At 38.7% G+C, this 22,328-nt stretch overlaps 1 protein-coding gene across 2 annotated transcripts in view; it reads right to left on the reverse strand.

Annotated features, from left to right (window-relative positions):
• Trim9 (E3 ubiquitin-protein ligase Trim9) overlaps positions 1-22,328 on the reverse strand; it is a 397,099-nt gene that overhangs the window by 12,091 nt on the left and 362,680 nt on the right. For both annotated transcript variants that reach the window (XM_068363563.1, XM_068363564.1), the window contains exons 5-8: positions 22,043-22,199; positions 18,339-18,478; positions 472-610; positions 42-260 (exon numbers count right to left, since the gene is read on the reverse strand). In XM_068363563.1, the coding sequence (XP_068219664.1) occupies positions 42-260; positions 472-610; positions 18,339-18,478; positions 22,043-22,199 (655 nt within the window). The remainder of the gene's footprint in view (positions 1-41; positions 261-471; positions 611-18,338; positions 18,479-22,042; positions 22,200-22,328) is intronic.

Genomic DNA, 22,328 nt, shown 5'->3' on the forward strand with positions numbered 1-22,328 from the left:
CATACCCGACATTTACAAATAACCAATTTACAAGAACTTACCTAAAATCATCTCTTTGCAAATGTCTATTCTTCCAACTCCAAATGCAATGTCAGCATTGCCATCATATCGTTCAATGCTGAACTCCCAGTAATGAACTCCTCTAGAGAAGCCCACACTACCCATGGAAACACGATGTTCATAAGAGTCACAGCCTATTGTGCAGCCATTCTCCGACAAAGTATGATCAGCATGATTTGTTTCCAATATAAACCATGCAACTGTTAGAACAAGGAAAAATTTCATGATCAATACTCTACCAATTATTGTACATTAAAGTAGATCCTGTATATAGCTCAAGCCTTTTAGAGAACTTTAATTTGTCAGCAGACATAAATCTGTGCAAGAATATGAAACTTGGATTAATCTCATGTAAAACCTTAAAACACTTTATAACACATTTATTTGTTGAAATGGATGAAAGGCAATTACCTTCTGCAGTTTGTAAACAAAGTGGCTCACAAAATGCAGAGCTACCACTGTTGTTAAAGGCTTTAACTCTTGCTCTATAAATGGAATTGAAGTGAAGACCATCGATGGTGCACACAGTCTCCTCTCCAGTGTATACTTCCTGTTGAGTAAAAAATTGGTTTTAATAACAATAACTATAAAGTACTGTATATATATGGTAAGATACTACCTTTTTTCTACAAGGCATTTTCCCAAAAAGCATGTAACAATTTATGAATTATAAAAAGTAAAAATATTGAGGACATATTCTATTTAAAAATTCATCTACTTTATATGTAATTTTAACAGGTAATTTCATCTCCCGTCTGAGACAGACAAGTTTCCTCTGCTCCCAAGTCTTTCATTCTCCAGTTGAAAAAACAAAGTGCACAAGATTTTGAAACGATTAAAAAAAATTATCTTCCCTTACAAACAGAATTTTTAACTGATCTACAAAGAACATACTGACAGCCTTTATTCAAGATAATTCTTCCTCACACACAATGATCTAATTAACAAACCAGAATTAGAATTCCTTTTGAGAATACCATCACATCCTATATGAGTTAGGAAGTCAAAACCACCCACAATGCACTGTGGATGTCTTTGACCCTTAGCTCTCCTCCAACTTTTTAGACTTCTACTTAACTTCTATTTCTACATCCTTACTTCAATCTTGCTGTCCAACCTCTTAGCCATGACCACAGAGTGCAACTGTACAAGTTTCCCCACATGCTGTACCTCGGAACTGAAGGGACTTCAAGAACCTAATAGGGGTCTTAATCTGCTTTTTCAATCATTCCTTAAAAGGTTCTTTTTCTGTTTTTTTTAATCTTTCCCAAAGGGCACTTAGGTAGGTTTTTTTCTGCGAGACTAACTAGAAAAAAACCATCATTGCTTCTGGCTATTCCATCTTGCTAATCTATAAATAAACTGCTTGGATCACACTACCCTATGTAACACTAAGGAAATTAGAAATAATCAGATCTCACCCTTTCCCTTAACTTCTTAATCAGGATTCTGAAGATTCCACTTCTGACTGTCCAAATTACCTCGGGGGATTTATCTTAATATCTAGTAATTTCTACACAGAAGTCACAGACAGAAACGACACGACTTCATTTTTAAACAGCAAGTTAGTCTTATTTTCTTATTATAATTTATTTTTTACTCCCCAATTTCTTACAGAAATGCACAGCTTTACATATTGGGACCCACGGGATTATAGCATTATGCTTTTCCCAACACAGGTTTCTACTTGGTTAGTCATGCTGATAATGATGGTGGCAGCTTGGAAAGCTCCAAGAGGACTAATTCATTAGAGCTTAAGTCAGAATATGTTATTTTCATTAGTAAAATAAATTTTTGAATATACTTACCCGATAATCATGTAGCTGTCAACTCTGTTGCCCGACAGAATTCTATGGAGGGATACGCCAGCTATCACAATACTAGAAGGGGGTGTTCTTACCAGCGCCACCTGTGGCCAGGTACTCAAGTACTTCTTGTTGACACCTCCTCAATTATTCCTCGGTCCCACTGGTTCTCTATGGGGAGGAAGGGAGGGTCAATTAAATCATGATTATCGGGTAAGTATATTCAAAAATTTATTTTACTAATGAAAATAACATTTTTCAATATTAAACTTACCCGATAATCATGTAGCTGATTCACACCCAGGGGGGTGGGTGAAAACCAGTGTACAAGATTAAAGGATAGCTAAGTATCCCATATTTCATATAACAGTTATCTCAAATAACAATGAAATAATAAGTACCTGGTAAGGAAGTCGAATTGAACCGTTACTCTGTCTCTTTTTTAAGTTCGTCTTCCTTACTGAGCGCAGCGTTCCTCTTGGAGGCTGAATCAACCCAAAGGTGCTAAAGTATACAGGGCTGCAACCCATACTAAAGGACCTCATCACAACCTTTAACCTCGGCGCTTCTCAAGAAAGAATTGACCACCCGCCAAATCAACAAGGATGTGGAAGGCTTCTTAGCCGACCGAACAACCCATAAAAAGTATTCAAGAGAAAGGTTAAAAAGTTATGGAATTATGGGAATGTAGTGGCTGAGCCCTCGCCTACTACTGCATTCGTTGCTACGAATGGACCCAGGGTGTAGCAGTACTCGTAAAGAGACTGGACATCTTTGAGATAGAATGATGCGAACACTGACTTGCTTCTCCAATAGGTTGCATCCATAACACTCTGCAGAGAACGGTTCTGTTTGAAGGCCACTGAAGTAGCCACAGCTCTCACTTCATGTGTCCTTACCTTCAGCAAAGCAAGGTCTTCTTCCTTCAGATGAGAATTTGCTTCTCTAATCAGAAGCCTGATGTAGTAAGAAACTGAGTTCTTAGACATTGGTAGAGAAGGCTTCTTGATAGCACACCATAAGGCTTCTGATTGTCCTCGTAATGGTTTTGACCTTCTTAAATAGTACTTAAGAGCTCTAACAGGGCAAAGTACTCTCTCTAGTTCGTTCCCCACCATGTTGGACAGGCTTGGGATCTCGAACGACTTAGGGCAAGGACGGGAAGGAAGCTCGTTTTAGCCAAAAAAACCGAGCCGCAAGGAACATGTAGCCGTTTCAGATGTGAAACCTATGTTCCTGCTGAAGGCGTGGATCTCACTTACTCTTTTACCTGTTGCTAAGCACACGAGGAAAAGAGTTTTTTAATGTGAGGTCCTTAAAAGAGGCTGATTGGAGCGGTTCAAATCCTGATGACATTAGGAACCTTAGGACCACGTCTAGATTCCAGCCTGGAGTGGACAACCGACGTTCCTTTGAGGTCTCAAAAGACCTAAGAGGTCCTGTAGATCTTTGTTGGAGGAAAGATCCAAGCCTCTGTGGCGGAAAACCGCTGCCAACAAACTTCTGTAACCCTTGATCGTAGGAGCTGATAGGGAGCTTACGTTCCTTAGATGTAACAGGAAGTCAGCAATCTGGGTTACATTGGTACTGGTTGAGGAAAACTGCATTGGCCTTGCACCAGCTTCGGAAGACTTCCCATAAAGACTGATAGACTCTGAGAGTGGATGTCGTCCTTGCTCTGGCAATCGCTCTGGCTGCCTCCTTCGAAAAGCCTCTAGCTCTTGAGAGTCTTTCGATAGTCTGAAGGCAGTCAGACGAAGAGCGTGGAGGTTGGGAGTACCTTCTTTACGTGAGGTTGACGCAGAAGGTCCACTCTAGGAGGAAGAGTCCTGGGAACGTCGACCAGCCATTGCAGTACCTCAGTGAAACATTCTCTCGCGGGCCAGAGGGGAGCAACTAACGTCAGCCGTGTCCCTTTGTGAGAGGCGAACTTCTGAAGTACCCTGTTGACAATCTTGAACGGCGGGAATGCATACAGGTTGAGATGGGACCAATCCAGCAGAAAGGCATCCACGCGAACTGCTGCTGGGTCTGGAATCGGAGAACAATACAAGAGGAGCCTCTTGGTCATCGAGGTAGCGAATAGATCTATGGTTGGCTGATCCCACAGGGCCCAAAGTCTGCTGCAAACATTCTTGTGAAGGGTCCACTCTGTGGGGAAGACCTGACCCTTCCGGCTGAGGCGATCTGCCATGACATTCATATCGCCCTGAATGAGCCTCGTTACCAGCGTGAGCTTTCGATCTTTTGACCAAATGAGGAGGTCCCTTGCGATCTCGAACAACTTCCTCGAATGAGTCCCTCCCTGCTTGGAGATGTAAGCCAAGGCTGTGGTGTAGTCGGAGTTCACCTCCACCACCTTGTTAAGCTGGAGGGACTTGAAGTTTATCAAGGCCAAATGAACTGCCAACAACTCCTTGCAATAGATGTGAAGTGTCCTTTGCTCCTGATTCCATGTTCCCGAGCATTCCTGTCCGTCCAGTGTCGCACCCCAGCCCGTGTCCGATGCGTCCGAGAAGAGACGGTGGTCGGAGGACTGAACAGCCAATGGTAGACCTTCCTTGAGAAGAATGCTGTTCTTCCACCACGTTAGAGTAGACCTCATCTCTTCGGAAACAGGAACTGAGCCCGTCTCTAGCGTCATGTCCTTTATCCAGTGAGCAGCTAGATGATACTGAAGGGGGCGGAGGTGGAGTCTCCCTAACTCGATGAACAGGGCCAGCGATGAAAGTGTCCCTGTTAGACTCATCCACTGCCTGACTAAGCATCGGTTCCTTCTCAGCATGCTCTGGATGCATTCTAGGGCTTGGAAGATCCTTGGGGCCGACGGACAAGTCCGAAAAGCTCGACTCTGAAGATCCATACCCAAGGAGACAATGGTCTGGGATGGAACGAGCTGAGACTCCTCAAAATTGACCAGGAGGCCCAGTTCCTTGGTCAGATCCATAGTCCATTTGAAAATCTCCAGACAGCGACGACTTGAGGGAGCTCTTAAAAGCCAGTCGTCTGACGGAGCCGGACACAAGATCATGATACTGCTGCACAGTCTGTAAACTGTCAATCATGGGCAAGCGAGGAAGTACAGTGACAACCCGAATCTGTCTAGACTGTCTGGGTCGTACAGACAACTCCTTAACGGGTTGCTGAGGTTGCCCACTGCGTCACAACAAGTCCCTTCTGTTGGTTGTTGAACGTCTTCCCCGTGACACATTGACTCCGTAAACAAAAAATCCTCTAACAAGGACTAAGCTTGGACTGCATGTCATGCAACACAGCTCAAGGTCTATGGGAGCAGGTGTGGTAACAGACGGGATTAGCGGCTGAAGTGTAACCATTACCTTCCCTGTAAGCATGTTATGCTTAAATAAAAGTCCATAAGAGGTTATGCAGCTAAAGGCTCCCTCCAAATGACAGAGTCCTCAAGGGAATATCAGAAGGAGGGAGAAAAGAACTTTCTCATCTACAGGGACCTTATCCTAGAAAAGCTAAGTTCTCTGAGTGAGGGTTCACTGGTGCAAAGCAGCAGACTAGAAGGCAACGTTATGAAACTGCTTGACAGTCTAGTGAGTTGGCAACAACCCAAGATGTGTTGAGAAGCATGCGGTAAGGTATGCAGAGCATGATGTATGCAGAGTATGCTGTATGCAGAGCATGCTGAATGCAGAGCATGCTGTATGCAGAGCATGTTGTATGCAGAGCATGCTGAATGCAGAGCATGCTGAATGCTGAGCATGTAGGAAGTAGAGCCTGCTGTAAGCAGAGCCTGCTGAAAGGAAAGCAGAGCGAGTGCATGGCGTTTAACATTTCTCAGAAATTCCATGACCAGTGCTAGAGTGCTTAATGCATGCTTGCATGGGGTTGAACCATGGTATGCTGAACAGCAGAGTCAGAACGAGCTGGAACAACAACAGAGGTTTCCTCAACTTGAGGGAAAACCTGAGGTTCAGACTGCATAGGCTGAACAACAGACGGAGCAGAAGGCAGGTGCAAGGGTGAAGGAGGTTGACTCCTAGCAAGAGTTGCACCCAAGGATTGTACCAGCTAAGCGGAGGACGGAGGCGGAGTAGTCCGTTCCTGTTCCTGAGAGATGAGTGGAGCATGAGAAGGTTGAGGCTGCGCAGAACAAGGTAAAGTTCTAGCAAGCTGAGGCTCCTGAGGCGCAAGTGCATGGTGTAGATGAGCTTGCCTAGATGAGGGTTGAACTCGGTGCAGCGCTGGTTGAGCAGACAGACTCACGGAGGGGAGAGGTTGTTGTACCCCAACCGAGAGTTGCACCACTGGAGGAGCAGCAAGGGGAGGAGGAGGAAGAGTGTAACTCTCCTGATCCCAAAGCAAGGGTTGCCTTAAAGAAGGCTGAGGCTGAACAACACTGTGAACAGCAAACTCCGAAAGTGGTTCAACATCGTACGCCTGGCAGATGGAGCTGCGACTGGGTGCAGCGAGTGCAGGCGGGTGCAGCACAGGCTGAACGGGTGCAGGAGGTTGGTGCACCACCGGTGCAGGCGGGTGCAGCAAAGGCTGAACGGGTGCAGGAGGTTGGTGCACCACCGGTGCAGGCGGGTGCAGCACAGGCTGAACGGGTGCAGGAGGTTGGTGCACCACCGGTGCAGGCGGGTGCAGCACAGGCTGAACGGGTGCAGGAGGTTGGTGCACCACAGGTGCAGGAGGTGCAACACTCTCAGCACGACACTCACGCATCAAGTCCGAAAGCTGTGCTTGCATGGACTGTAGTAGAGTCCACAACATCGTACGCCTGGCAGATGGTGTTGCGACTGGGTGCAGCGAGTGCAGGCGGGTGCAGCACAGGCTGAACGGGTGCAGCCGGGTTGTTGAACTTTACTTCGTACGTCTGGCATAGGTCTGGACTTTACGTTTAAGAGGTCTTGAGACCTGAGACCAGCGTAACTCTGCCTTTATTTTCTCCTCTAAATCTCTTCTGCAGACGAGCAAAATAAGGGCTCAATCGTCTGCGGGTGGGAGTGACGGTCTCGGAGAGACACGCCCACAACCACCGAGGATACTTCTGTGCGCCGATCAAGGCCTGCCGAACCCTTATGCCCTTCGACATTGCTTCTCCCCTGGGCTTGGGAGCTTGCAAGAGGTCCCGGACTGGGAGGACGACTGGCGCGCACAAAAGTACCCTCACGCATAACACTGACATACTTTGCGCTAATCACTTATCACTTTGATTTCTGTTTGCACTTATTTCACTGAACTCGAAACTTTAAGTGGTTTGTACCTGAAACACGCAATTCTATCCTTCTCAAAAGTTAGTAATTGCGAAAACAGAATTACAATGTAACAGAAAAATCTAATGAAAGAAAAATTCAGTGGCTGGAAAGAGACTAAACACTAGATCGCTCTAGAAACGTTTAGTTTCTTCCCCTAAAGAGACTAGGGATAAGAGCAAAACGATAACGACGTTACTCGTACGCCTGGCAGGCTTGAGGGAAACGTTTATCCTCTTTCTCCCTCCGTCTCTATCTCTCTCTCTCTCTCTCTCTTGACTTAGAACCTGAGAGAAGAGCCCAATCATATATATCGTTAAAACATATTATTGTTAAAGGAAAAAACTGAAATATTTCCCAAAAAGAAAAGTTCCTTATTAGGATCAAAACCATTAAGTTAAGAAAGAATGAACAAAACGCTAGACACGGTTACTCTTACTGCAATGTGAAACCGTGAACATTCTTTCTCTATCGTAACGATAGAGTGCAAGTTGAAACGTTCTGAACGTCAACAACTGCCGAGACAAACAAAACGTTAGTTCAACTTTGAAAAAGTACGAGACTATCAAAGAAATTCTTTCAAAGACCTTAAAATAGCATAATATGTTAACAGGTAAAACCGAAATGACGGGCTCACGATAATTAACTTCGGTACCAAGAAAAGACCGCCTACTATTAGGAAGGTCGAATATAAACAAATATAAAAATTAATTTTAATAAGTTTATAATAAAAGGAAGTTAATCGAAGAGGCCTATAAGAGGCGGAGAGATATAAAATAAATCTATAACTTTTGTTAAGCAAAATTAAGAAAGAGAGTCTATACTCTCTTAGACACCAACACTTCCGTCTAAGGGAAGGGTCGGCCATTGAAAGGTGAACGAGAGTCTCTCTTCGTCACCAAAAATAATCAAATTAATTCCAAAAGCTAACTAAGCTAAAATAGAAGTTTCCAGTAAAGCGACAGCCGAAATCAAAGAGAAATACTTCACCAAAGTCGTGAAAATACTCCAAGAACATAAGCGTATCCCAGAACGTCTTGTCAGAAGCACGACAGAGGAATAATTGAGGAGGTGTCAACAAGAAGTACTTGAGTACCTGGCCACAGGTGGCGCTGGTAAGAACACCCCCTTCTAGTATTGTGATAGCTGGCGTATCCCTCCATAGAATTCTGTCGGGCAACAGAGTTGACAGCTACATGATTATCGGGTAAGTTTAATATTGAAAATTACGAGGTTCAAGTTCAGACTATTTCTTAACGTGTGTGAGATTACAATTAAACTTCTTTTCCTCAGCAAAATCTCCCACATGCCTCTATAACTAAATACTGTACTTTCCATCCATCTTGGGGCTTCTAATAATCAATCAAAAACCTTACCTCTTAAAATTTCTTTCTCCTCTACCATAACCAACTATTTTCATACATTATGGAAGGCTTCCCTTCTGCATTTTTACTTTTCTGCAAGTGAATTTTAACTCTCTATATATTCAATAATAACCAGGTAGTCAATAATTCCTATTCTGGCTGATTGGCCACATCCAATTATTGTACTTTTCTCTAAAATAATATCCATCAAACTTAATGGAAGGACACTTTTCTATATCATTATTTTGTACTACTGCTACTACAGAATTATTACTTAATAATCAAATCAAGAAAATGCAGGAATAGGCTTAAAATACCACCACCCTGCAAGGCAAGTTTCAACACAATAATATGATCATAATTGATGAAAGGGAAAATATGAGAAAGCATTGAAATAAACAAATACACAGAAAAATATCAAAAGGCATTGATGCAATTGGCTAATAATGTAACATTACAATCTCTTAAAATGTCTGAGTGTTAACATCAATAATAATTGGCCAGTCATTTATTGGAAAAAAAAATTAAATTTACTAACACTTTTTTATATTAAATAGAATAAAAGAGCCCTTGTACTGCATAAATGTGAACACGTCCAGTCAACAAGGTGGAAGGGGCAATGTTCATCGGGGAGTAGGCCTAATTCATACCAGTCCTTAAGGCATAATACAAGTTCTCTCTTGAATATCTCATGAGAGAAGGCCAAACTAAATATCTTTAGCTAATGGTCTAAAGTACCACTGCCATTGTTTGGATAAGGAAGCTACCAATATCTTTCAAAATGTTAAGATTCATGGAACCCATTGTAATCCCAGAAGAAGAACAGTATTGGAGAATACATATCTGAACAGTAGCATCTCTGTATATAGAGCAAGCTTTATTAGAGAATACAGTGCAGTACATGATATGAACAGAATCAATACTGTACAGTATACAGAGGAAGCTTTCATACAATTTTCCTAACAGTATTGGAGATGCTGAGCAAGTGAAAACCTTGAATTCAAATACAACACTATGTATACTACTGTGCAATACTGTATTGTCAAATATCAATAATTATTTAACACATTACTTGTACAAAGGGAATCATGGAATGGAAGTACACCGAGAAATGTTGATCAACAATGCCCTAAGGTTTTGGCTTTTAACCTCCTACAGCCATTTTCTGATTTATTCCAGATCTAGTATAAACAGAATTTTTATTTGAACAATGTCATTGTAATGCCTTAAGATCACTGGAGGTACAAAGGACAACTATTATGTTTATCAAAAATATCCTGTAATGACAGCGATTAGAAGCTTGAAAAAAAAAAAACATTGTGCAAGATCAACTACTAAATCTCAAAAATTGTAAAAAGCACAACTACGATAAATTTGAAATCTGTCAAATTAGTTGTGAATGTTACCAATGTAACTTAAATCTGTCTAAATGTAAATCACAATTTCCCAATTTCTCCTGGGGGAATAAGTTGGACCTATAATTATTGCAATCAATATTTGGGTGAAATAAGCACAGAAAAGCTTATCTCGATTCCCCTAAAAAATGCGGTTCTAAAGATTATTTCACAAAAACCGCCTGCATTTCCTTTTAGAAACATAACAGGAATCTAGATCTATACCACACCAATTGCCCTACTAATGTAAATTTTTTTCTTAATCTGGTTAATAATTATCAAAACTATCCAATACAGGATGGTGAATGCAATTTAAGACCTCTAGACAAGAACCAGTACATAAGTGCAAGAACTTTTAAAGATAATAACCAGTAAATACCGTAAGTGCATAACAGAAAAATTAAGTAACTTATTTTAGAAGTGTTGAAGGAGTCCTTGAAATATTTGTAGGCTAGCACACCAATGTTAGCAAAATCAAAGACTGAAGGCGAGAGAGTAAGGGGTTATAAGCTGGAGGCTTAAGCATATTACTCGCGTTGAATGCATTTAGGTCAATATAAAGAACTTATTGTACCCCAATAGTTTAAAGACAACTGCTCAAACACTTTATGAATACAGTATCCAAAGAATTGGCAGATTCGTTGAAATCTGGCTGTGTAATAAGTAACAAAGGGTATAGAGTATAATGAAGCCTACACTGAAGTCAAGATTTCCAAAAGCTGACAATGATTCCCTATAATTCCTATTTCCACTAAGAAAAGCTAATGCTTCTTAAGTTTAACAGATGTTTCAGCAAAAAGAATCTAATTCAAGAGTAACCCAGCCGCAGAAACCAATATAATAAGGATACTGATAAGGGCAAAACTCAACAGAGTGGTTTACGTACATCAGACAGGTTGAAAGTTCAGATTTTTTTAAACACAGGAATACAAAATCACACACACAAAAATGCAGTAAGTGTAGTTGATCTACCTAGCCAGAAAAAAAAAAAAGTGGCTACAATAGAGTGCCATACATTTAGCCAGGTTGCCACTAAACAGAAGCCAGTGGTTTTCCAATTTTAATAAAAACAGCAATAAGGATTTGCCATAGCTTAAGAGGAAATTTCTTTTAATACAGTACTAGTAATAGGTAAACTAAGAGGAAATTTTTTTTAGTACAGTACTAGTAATAGGTAAACTAATCTCTTCGTTTGGAGATGGAATAGCAAATGAACCTCCATAAGATTTAATGAAACTCAAAACACCATTTGCACTAGTGGGTTTACTAAAGTTTAAATGATTCTACATAACTAAAAAAGACCAAGCTCACAAATTTGGTCCAAGCTGCAATAAAAAATCTTATTAATTGTGGTACTGTACTGTGAAAGGAAAAGCCCACTTAATTGGAATTAATTGCACACCTATTACAGTACCATGTGGAGGATGATATTGCCTGGGAAAACAAATGAAAAAAGGATGAACAAAATTATTGAAAAATTTCATAAATAACCAAAATCACAAATCTGATTGATGCTGCTTGATTAATATCAAGATTTGGAATACAAAATCTAAAAGAATTACAGTTTTTATCCAAAAATGTAATATGAATGCCAGATATTGAAAGCCAACCAAGGGAACAATATTGAAAATTCAGCGGAAAAAACAAATTGTAGAATTGCCTCACATGGTCTAAAAAATATCTTTAAAGACTGAATACAGTATTACTGTAATCTTTTGTGCAATTTGAGAAGATATGAACTGGATGTTTCTTGGAAATTTATTTTCTGTCTAGGATGATGCCTAACATTTTAAACTACAGGGAAAAAAAAAAAAAAGGGAGAGAAGAAGAAGAAGATGTGTTGGGGAATTTGCTATTATCTATCTATCTATATACCAAGGCACTTCCCCCAATTTTGAGCGGTAGGCGACATAAAAAAAAAATAAAAAAAGGGGACCTTTCCTCTCTGCACTCCTCCCAGCCTGACGAGGGACTCAACCGCGTTCGACTGGTACTGCTAGGGTGTCAAACCCACCCTTCCTCGTTATCCACCACAGATGAAGCTTCATAACGCCTACTGCTGCTACCTTCGCCGTCAACCAAGATGACTGGAGGAAGCAGCATACATTTGAGTATTGTTTAGGCTCAACCCTGTTTCCTGTGATTAGGCCTTAATTCAGTCTTTTGAGAGCATTGACAACCACAGATATATGGCCAGGAGACTGGATCATGGTAAGTAAAGTACTATTTGTTTTTTGTACTATGCAACATATCTAGTACACAGACTAATGTACAGTACAGTATAAACAGAAGTACTGTACAGTATTGTACATAAGAAAAAAAAAACCCTATGAACACACCTACAATTACTAAAGCACCAAAAACTAACATAACTTAAAAGTGGTTTTTATAGAGGAAAACCTACTTTTGGGTAGGTGATGTGTGGTCTCCAAGAACAGAAAGATAGAACAAAGAATTTATTAAGACAAAATATTGAAGAAATATCTCTCTTCCTCTAGGGCCAACATTTCAACATGCAAAGCACAGACTCAGTTTGTATGAAAGAGATCTTCGAGTTCAGGCACCATTCATCTAGGCACAGCAACTCCAATGTTGTACTGAAGACAAAACAGCCCCTCCCCAAAAATAGTCTTGTGTTTTGTCGGGGTTTATGTGCTGCGTGGTTTCCAAAGACTAATACCAGAACATTAACCGAATGGCCTCACTACCATCAAGGTCAATATAGTAGTCTACAACCAAGCAAACAACTAAATCCTGCATATATGGTCAAGAAGAAAAACTAGCAAGTCTAACACTAACCTCTAAAACTCCAGAGAAAAGCAAGATGCCTGTCATCATGCTCCTGTTGTAGGGCCTACATGACGTAGCCGTTCTATCTGGTTTTCCTATACCAAACACGCATGTTGCACAGCTTAGATTTGTTTCAAGTAGTGACTTATAAACACCCGATCCCCAGGTGTCATTTGGACACGAGCAGAGAATTTTCACTACTACACATTTGTCTGTCACAATTAGGTGACCGATCTCAATCATAGAAGCGTCTCGTATCCTGGACCGCTTTTTGGTGTGCAGGTGTGAGTGAGCATACGAGCACATGCAAGCAGATGTGATCTCTCATCCCTATGATACCAAGTATATGTTTCCGTCTGTACTGGTGAGTCCTCATCTACGGAATATTAAGCATAGGAGTTGTGCACGTTCGAACTGGAGTGTGCACTGTACGAGTTGAGTGCTCCTTTGAGCACATATTCATATAAGTGCATTAGCATGCAGAAGGTCCTAGAACATAAGGGTGAGCGCGAACATCTGATTGTGTATCCAATAAGGTGTGTAGGAAGGGACAAGTGAGCACGTATCCAATGAAGGGTATAGGACGGGACGAGTGAGTGCATATCCAATGAAGAGTGTAGGAAGGGATGAGCAAGTGCGTATCCAATGAAGAGCGTAGGAAGGGACGAACAAGTGCGTATCCAATGAAGAGCGTAGGAAGGGACGAAAGAGTGCGTATCCAATGAAGAGCGTAGGAAGAGATGAGCAAGTACGTATCCAATAAAGAGCATAAAAAGGGACAAGTGAGTATGTATATCTAAAGAAGAACAAAGTAACGGATGAGTAAATGCGTATCCAATGAACAACGTATGAAGGGATGAATGAGTGCGCATCCAATGAAGAGTGCAGAAAGGGAGGAGTGAGCACGTATCCAATGATGAGTGTAGGAAGGGACGAGTGAGCGCGAATCCAATGAAGAGTGTAGGAAGGGACAAGTGAGCGCGTATCCAATGAAGAGCGTAGGAAGGGACGAGTGAGCGCGTATCCAATGAAGAGCATAGGGAGGGACGAGTGAGTGAGTATCCAATGAAGTGTGTAGGAAGGGAGGAGTGAGCACGTATCCCATGAAGAGCGTAAGAAGGAACGAGTGAGCACGGATCCAATGAAGAGCGTAGGAAGGGACGAGCACGTGTCCAATGAAGGACGCAGGAAGAGACGAGTGGGCGCGTATCCAATGAAGGGCGTAGGGAGAGACGAGTGAGCGCGTATCCAATGAAGGTCGAAGGAAGGGACGAGCAAGTGCATATCCAATGAAGAACGTAGGAAGGGACGAGTGAATGTCTCCCCAATGAAGAACCTAGGAAGGGACGAGTGAGTGTCTCCAATGACGAACATAGGAAGGGACGAGTAAGTGCGTATCCAATGAAGAACGTAGGAAGGGACGAGTAAGTGCGTATCCAATGAAGAACGTAGGAAGGGATGAGTGAGTGCGTATCCAATGAAGAACGTAGGAAGGGACGAGTGAGTGCGTATCCAATGAAGAACGTAGGAAGGGACGAGTGAGTGCGTATCCAATGAAGAACGTAGGAAGGGACAAGTGAGTGCATATCCAATGAAGAACGTAGGAAGGGACAAGTGAGTGCATATCCAATGAAGAACGTAGGAAGGGACAAGTGAGTGCATATCCAATGAAGAACGTAGGAAGGGACGAGTTAGTGTGTATCCAACGAAGAGCGTAGGAAGGGAAGAGTGAGTGTGTAACCAACAAAGAGCAAAGGAAGGGACAAGTGGGTGCGTATCCAATGAAGAATGTAGGAAGGGACGAGTGAGCTAGCACAATGGAGACAGCCCAAACAAGGAAAATGTACTAGAGTGCAAATGCAGAAGAGCTTGTTCTAACAAGTGAGCTCTGTATATAAGCAAGATAGGCGCGCACGAGTGCGAAGCTACATACAGAAGGCGCATTGCGGAGTCAGCACAATGAGCATGTACAGTACTGTACAGTATATACAGTTGAGCATGCATATGTAAGTGAGTGCGATAAGTATGCATATATAACAGAGCCTGATGAGCACATGTATCAAGGTGAGAGCAATGAGCGAGCATATCCAGGAAAGTGCAATGACTGCACATATCCACAACACCACGTGGGCAATGAATACTGTACAACCGAATACCGAAAAGATTGCGTTCACCAGGGATCTCTCTAAGAAGAGCTCAGAATGGAGTGAACAATTCTATTTTAGTATTTTCTTTAATTTACTGTACTCCATCCTCTGAGCTGAAAGTCAATATTTTACACTAGCTGCCATATCAGATTGAACAGTCATGGCCCCCGCAAGAAGCGCACAAAGAAATGTGGATAAATGGGAATCCATGCTACGCCTCCTTATGAAAGTGCTGCATTTCCATCCAGCAACCCTGGGGCAGAGTTCCAACCAAGCTGAAATTATACTACTAATAAAGGGCAAGGCTTTGTATTCACTCAAGAAAAATATTGGTGATTCAAGTTTTTATTTCAAAGTTTACTTACTGTACAAGGGGAAACGGGTGAGGGCGGGTTGAAGGGGGTGGGTGGAAAGTCCACTCCCTCCCATTAAGGATGGATGCAGCAATTTAAGGTTGGGGGAGGATTTAGGTTAGTGCAAATTCCTTAAAACTAAAATAAATTACTGGTCTTTGACATCATAGAAAATGGGATTTAAATTACCACCTTCTAATGTTCTTTTAACTTTGACCTGTTCTCTTATTTTGACATTTGCCTTAATTTATCATTGTTCATCTTGTGTTTTAAAAGCCTTTCATTGTAGCTTTAGCACTAAGCCTACAGTATTCCCTCCATTAGTTTTTCCTGACGAATTAAGTTTTTACACTGCGGACCCACATTGTAATTGTTAGGATATCAAGGAATAAACATAAGAACCAAAATGGCTCTGTCACAAGCCACAAGATCAGAGTAAAACCGATAATCATAGTGTTTACTGTGTTTCTTAATGGTAGAACAGTGCCGTTAATTTTACCTAACCAATTTACATGTCGAACGATTAGATAGAGCAAGAAACCTACCAAATCATGTGAGTTAGGGTCAGGAAGGGAAGGGTGTCAGTTCAATTTATGTGAGGTTACTTTAAGCGTCAAGATGTCCTTCAGAAGTCAAGAGCAGGACTCGATAATCATTCCATGTTGACATGAGCATAAGACATTATAAAATGTTGATCCTTTTTGTGGTTTCATGAAAAAAAATTTATCTTTTGGCGAAAGGTATTAAAAATGCAACATCAAAAACCGAACAAAACTCAACGAGTATAGCAAGAGGGGTAGGCTACCTTCCATGTACACTTTAAACTCGTCAACCACTTTCAACTTTACTTCGACCACTCATGAAAAAAACAGTATTCATGTAGGCTATATAGTATAACATCATATAAACCCCAAAAAGAAATAATTTCAATATGAACATAACAAAAAAAATCTTTACATACCGCACGCCTATTATGGTCCTTGTTTAAATGGCGGAAACTTGTTGACTGACACTGAGTTGACATTCGACATAAGACTGTCGTCATGAATGTCTTTTGCGATTTTGTAAACTACCAACGACACAGGCAGGTTGTTGGGCACAATTAACATGCCATGAAGATAATTTCAAATCCATTCTGCTAAAATTCTTATAGAGTTTTTCGATAATAAAAAATTCAGGCCAAGAAAACGGAAATGACAAATATTCTAGACCTCATAAACAAATACTAATGGAGTAATGTTATAGGCTAACTACTGTCTACACGAATTTCTCGACTTTACAGATGTGAAGGTCCGATTAATTCGATATATATATATATATATATATATATATATATATATATATATATATATATATATATATATAGTGTTATTGATAAAAAAAACTAAGCTAGAAATTAAACAAATATTTAAATTTAATCTATTAAGCCTGTGCTAAATAAAAAAATCTTTGAAACAGAAAAATACTCAAAATCGGATAAAATACCATGTAAGTTTTCCGACAAATGAATAAATTTCAGTTATTTTTTTTTTATTGACAATACGCAATCTAAATAAAAGAACCTTCGTCCTCCTATCCCATTGGAATGATTATTCCTACGGAGAAAGTTAATTTCATTTGCTTTAATTTGTTATTATCAAAATCATTATTATAAATAATTTGCCATTTTGCAGCTATGAAATGTTTCATGATGGTTATATGATCTTAACGGGTAGTTTTATGTTTTGTGGTAAATAAATTGCTGATTTAGCAGCAGCATCGGATTTTCATTACCAAACAAAAGGTGCCCCACCTCAAGAAAGGATCACTCATATACTAATTGATCTACATTGGCTGCCAATTAAAGCAAGAATCGAATTCAAAATATGTGCAATAACCCACCAAGTTATCAGAACCGGTCGTCCAAAATATCTAAGAATTGCCACATATTGTGCGCAACAAATAATCCTGACACGAGAATAATTACACATGGTTTCAAACAATTAGAACCTAGATAAATGTCTAGAGTCTAGAGCCTTTAAATATGCGGCCCTGAGACTATAATATAAAAGGCACCCACGAAACATCCGAATAACTGAAGATATTAAGGCTTTCATGAGGAAACTGAAGACTTTCTTATTATGCGAGAGTTTTGATAGCGACGATTAAACACTAAGCGAACAATACGCATTGTGAAATGTTAAATGCTTCCGAATGAACATCATAAAACGACCGTGGAGGTACTGTATAGAGTAGACAGACAGACAGGATTGGGATAGGGAAGTGGGGAATAGGGGATAAGGATAAGGAAGAGTACCCCTGGATACAATCCAGTTTATAGCCCGAAGGCAGGTACTCGGGAGGGGTAGGAGGAAGAAAAAGTGAGAAAAAGAAGTATAGGAGGAGAGGAAAAGAGAGGGGCAGACCCTCTTGCAATGTTAGGTAATAAGGTAGAGTGGATAGAGGAGGAAAGGAAAGGTTTTTTGGTTCACGCATCTAGCCCTGTTGCAATAATGATGTTAAATTTTAGATGACCCCCTTTGCAGGCTAAAATGATATGATGGCAGATTATGGGTTATGAATGTGAAATTAGTTAATTAAATTGAGTTATTGATTAATGATGGTTATGTAGAGAGTAGGGTTCTCCTACTGTAAAGGACCAGATAAGCACCCCTTGGCAATGTTGCCACATATACAAATTAATCTTAAATATACAGGTTTTTCAGCCTGATTAAGATTTTCATATTTTTCTTATAAAATAAGCAAAATATACAGATTTTTAGGAGACAATACATTTCCCCTTAAAAAAAATCCAAATTTCAATTCTTTTAACATTAATAAACAGGAAATTTCTTTTTTTTTCTTTTTTCCTTCAGCCAATTCATCTACTCTAAATTACGTGTTATTTCTAAAATCTAACCTACCAATTCCTCAGATTTTCTATACAGATTAATTATACAATATACAGATTTATTCAGATTTTTTTCAGTAAATATGCAGATTTAAAAAAAAATGTGGCAACACTGCCCCTTGGAGAAAGTAACATCCAACATGGGCAGGAATTCAAACTATTTCAACACTCACCCCTTAGAAATTTAATTTAAGGAGCTCTTTAATTTCTAATACTGGCTGGTCCCTATGTGTGTATCCTTTTAGGGGTTCTATGGTACTTCTTGAAACTAAAACGACTAATATAGTGCTACTTGAAGGAAACTTACCCTGAAAGGACCGTTGCTGCCATCGTCAATCTGCAGGGTGTATCCAGTTACGCAGGAAGTGTGATGTGGAGCCCATGCAATGGTAACACTGTTGTTCTCCGCACTGCATTCATCGGGAATCATAACAGGTACTCCGGGTGCTGTGAGAGGAATGTTAAAAGTTAACATAACATTAGTTCACCTGTATTTCTCCTCCAAAATCTGTCACAATGTTTAGTGATAAAACCTTGGGTATTTCGTGTGGTGACATGGAAACCAATAAAATCTTGTGTGCAGTAACTTACTGTTGTTTTATACATATGTAGTAAAAGTGTGAAACGAGCATACAGCAATAGGTCTAGGAAACTGCCTTACTGCTGCCGATACGCTAGCCACGTATCCATTTACTCTTTTCAATTTCATTTAGCAATCTTACGGACACCGAACTGTTCATAAAAACTCTGTGATGATAATTTTTTGAGCTTGTTAGAGGGGCTCACTAAACGGCCAACACCACGCTGTTTGGATATCAATAGGTTTTAAGAAACAAGGCAATTCCACGTGACCATTTGTATGTCATGCCGTCATATAAATTCCTTTACACAAGGCTAATAAAGGGCAGCATAAGAAGCACTCCATTTATACAAAATATAAACTTAACATTACTAACTTCTTGCGTGATTTTCATTGCCCCAAATGGAGACACCACGCTCTGGAGTCAAACACTACTGTACTGTACGTTAGTCTCTTCCCAAGTATAAATTAGCAGGTAAGCTTCAGAATAGTAAACCACAATATAAACATTATCCCTAAGTATTATCTCGTAAACGGAAGTCAAGTTTGCGATTATTTTTTATATCTTTTAATAATAAAAATTTATTGTAATATGTAAATACACTCATAATATGCCACTACATCCAAACGAAACTAATCGGATTGATTTCCACATACATAAACCCTTCGTTAATCCTTAACGGCAGCTCACTCAACAATTGAGTTATGTGGTATTACAGTATACTAAAGTTACGCAATGACCATACCATCATAAGTATCAAATTACCTCATATGGAATACCATTCAATCCACCGGATAAAATATATTTCCACGAAACCTAAAATCAAAACTCAAAATTGCCATGTAAATAATCGCACTGAACTTTCATAAGTGAATGCAGTTAGAATCACTAAGATAAATTCACGAGAACCATATTTGTAGAAGTCAGTAGCTCATATGTATAAGCTCATATAAAAGTTAAAATTCATTTAGTTTGCAATGAAAATCACAAATACTGATGACTTTATCACAACTAAGCATACAGTGCGTTTGTAATGTGTAGTTTAAAAAAACTGAAAAGAACAGAAATTACACAACACATACTTCCACAATACATAAAATCAAGTGTGTGTATTACACATAAACACGCCCATATATATATATATATATATATATATATATATATATATATATATATATATATATATATATATATATACACATATACACATATATACATACATATATATATACATACATATATATATATATACACATATATATGTATATATATATATACATACATGTATATATATGTATATATATATATATATATATATATATATATATATATATATATATATATATATATATATACACACACACACACACACACATATATATATATATATATATATATATATATATATGGGTGTGTTTGTATTTAGAGAATTACATATCATGATGACATGTTATATTTTATTTATATGTCCTTTTTTATACAGTTAATAATGCTACTTCAGTACTCTACATTTGCATATGTACCAAGTTTGTGAATACGACATAAAATGTTAATCTTTAAAAGACAAAATAAAAATAAATAAAGAAAAAATTTTAAGATTATTAAAATTTTTGAAAAATTTACAGTAATAAATTTAAAATAATACGTATATGAAATATATATATATATATATATATATATAAATATTTACTGTATGTATTTACTATATGTGTATGATTGTATGTACGTGTGTATGAAAATACATCACCAAAAATACAATAAAAGCAGAGTCCCTTATAAAAATACAGGGAATAGAGGTTTTACACAAATTATACAATTATCAAGGATAATATTGTGAAAATACAACATATCGAAGCGTATTACAAGGTTAGAATAGTTCATGCACTTGCATGGGCAAGGGATGCAGGGAAAACCAATCCATATATATACTGTATATATGCATACAATTTATATACATTTGCATATTTATATATACTAATGTACACACAAACCCAGGCGCACACACGCACACACATACACACGCACACACACATATATATATATATATATATATATATATATATACATACATACATACATACATATATATATATATATATATATATATATACACACACATATATATGTGTATATATATATATGTATATATATATATATATATGTGTGTGTGTATATATATATATATGTATATATATATGTGTGTATATATATATATATATATATATATATATATATATATATATATATATATATATATATATATATATATATATATATACTGTACAGTATATAAGGACATTTCCCCCATGCTTCTCGAAATCCTATTAACAGCCATCTTATCAATCCCGAACAAGCAATGAATATCTAATCAAAAAGGAATTTACACTATCCATTCTTACATGTACTGTATATTCCTGCGTGCATAATGTACATAACATTCGACTGGCACTACTTGAGGATAACTATGCTTTGAAAACTATTGTGGAACAAAGGAAATGAAAATGCATTTAAATAATAAAGTATACATATTTTTAAAATTAAATATTGTAAAGTGATTGGTGGATATATTACATTAGAGTAATATTCCCAAATTACTGTAAGTATTTAGTTGGGCTATTCATGGTTTTAAAAATAATAAATTTCATTATACAGTGAAAAGGTGATTTTATTTCAGTGCCAAATATTTTTCAAGCAAGGTAGAATTTGTTACCAAAACAAACTTGTCTCCATATTCTGGTATTTCTCTTTTCATTTATTGATAAAATCATTCTTTCTCAAAAACTTTTATTAAGGAATTCCACAGACTGAAATTAAAAGATCCTTGCACTAATATAGAGAATACCAAATAACAGTACACGTTGTAAGAATAATACTGTCAGTACAATACGCACAAGTTGTGGGAACTAACATAACATATACCCACACATACATATTTACACAATATAAACATACAACTACAGAAGACATTCTTTGTAACTGTAAAGCAATTGAGAGAAAGAGAGAAGAACCGACAAAGGAGACCAATTCTGCGTTCCCGCATGCTGAAACCGAATGCAGTCTTATCGGAAGAGATCTTATAAAATAGAACAACGTTTATGTTTAGTTTCCCACCTGAGCCATCATCTGTCTGTTGGAGAGTTACAAGAGGCCCTGGGACGGCATGGAAGGAGAATAATAATGGTACTGGTCGATTTTAAGTTTCCTTTTTATGTTAAGTGATAAGAAGGGAGCCTTTTTTTAACATGACAAACGTGCACATCAGTCTACATGTAACGATTTTTGTTTTATACACGGTATAGTTCAGTTATGGCTGCTTCCAGTTACGCCTACTTGTTATAAATTAATCATCACTAGCCATACCAAAAGTTATTGTATAATTATGCATTCAGGAAAGCATTAGTCAAAAGACCCAAGTCTGGGAAATACTTACGTTTCAGCTGTATGAATGTGAGCTGTTGAATGGCCGTCAGAAGCGTCTTGTCATCTAAGGTGAGGTTGAAGACTGGAGGTACCCTAGGCTCAGGTACCATGGTCTCTTCCCAGTCCTTCGAGACGGTACATACCCTCTCCTCTAAAATGCCCTGTGCCTACAAGGGAAAATCGAAGCGGTCAGAAGTTATATGTACATTATAAATCACAGTTAAATTAAACGACAGTCGCTTAAAACTGAATTGAAACAAGCCTGTGGCATCCAAGAGATGACATGGACAGTCTAG

This window comes from Palaemon carinicauda, chromosome 40, assembly GCF_036898095.1.
Source record: "Palaemon carinicauda isolate YSFRI2023 chromosome 40, ASM3689809v2, whole genome shotgun sequence".
Classification (NCBI taxonomy): Eukaryota; Metazoa; Arthropoda; class Malacostraca; order Decapoda; family Palaemonidae; genus Palaemon; species Palaemon carinicauda.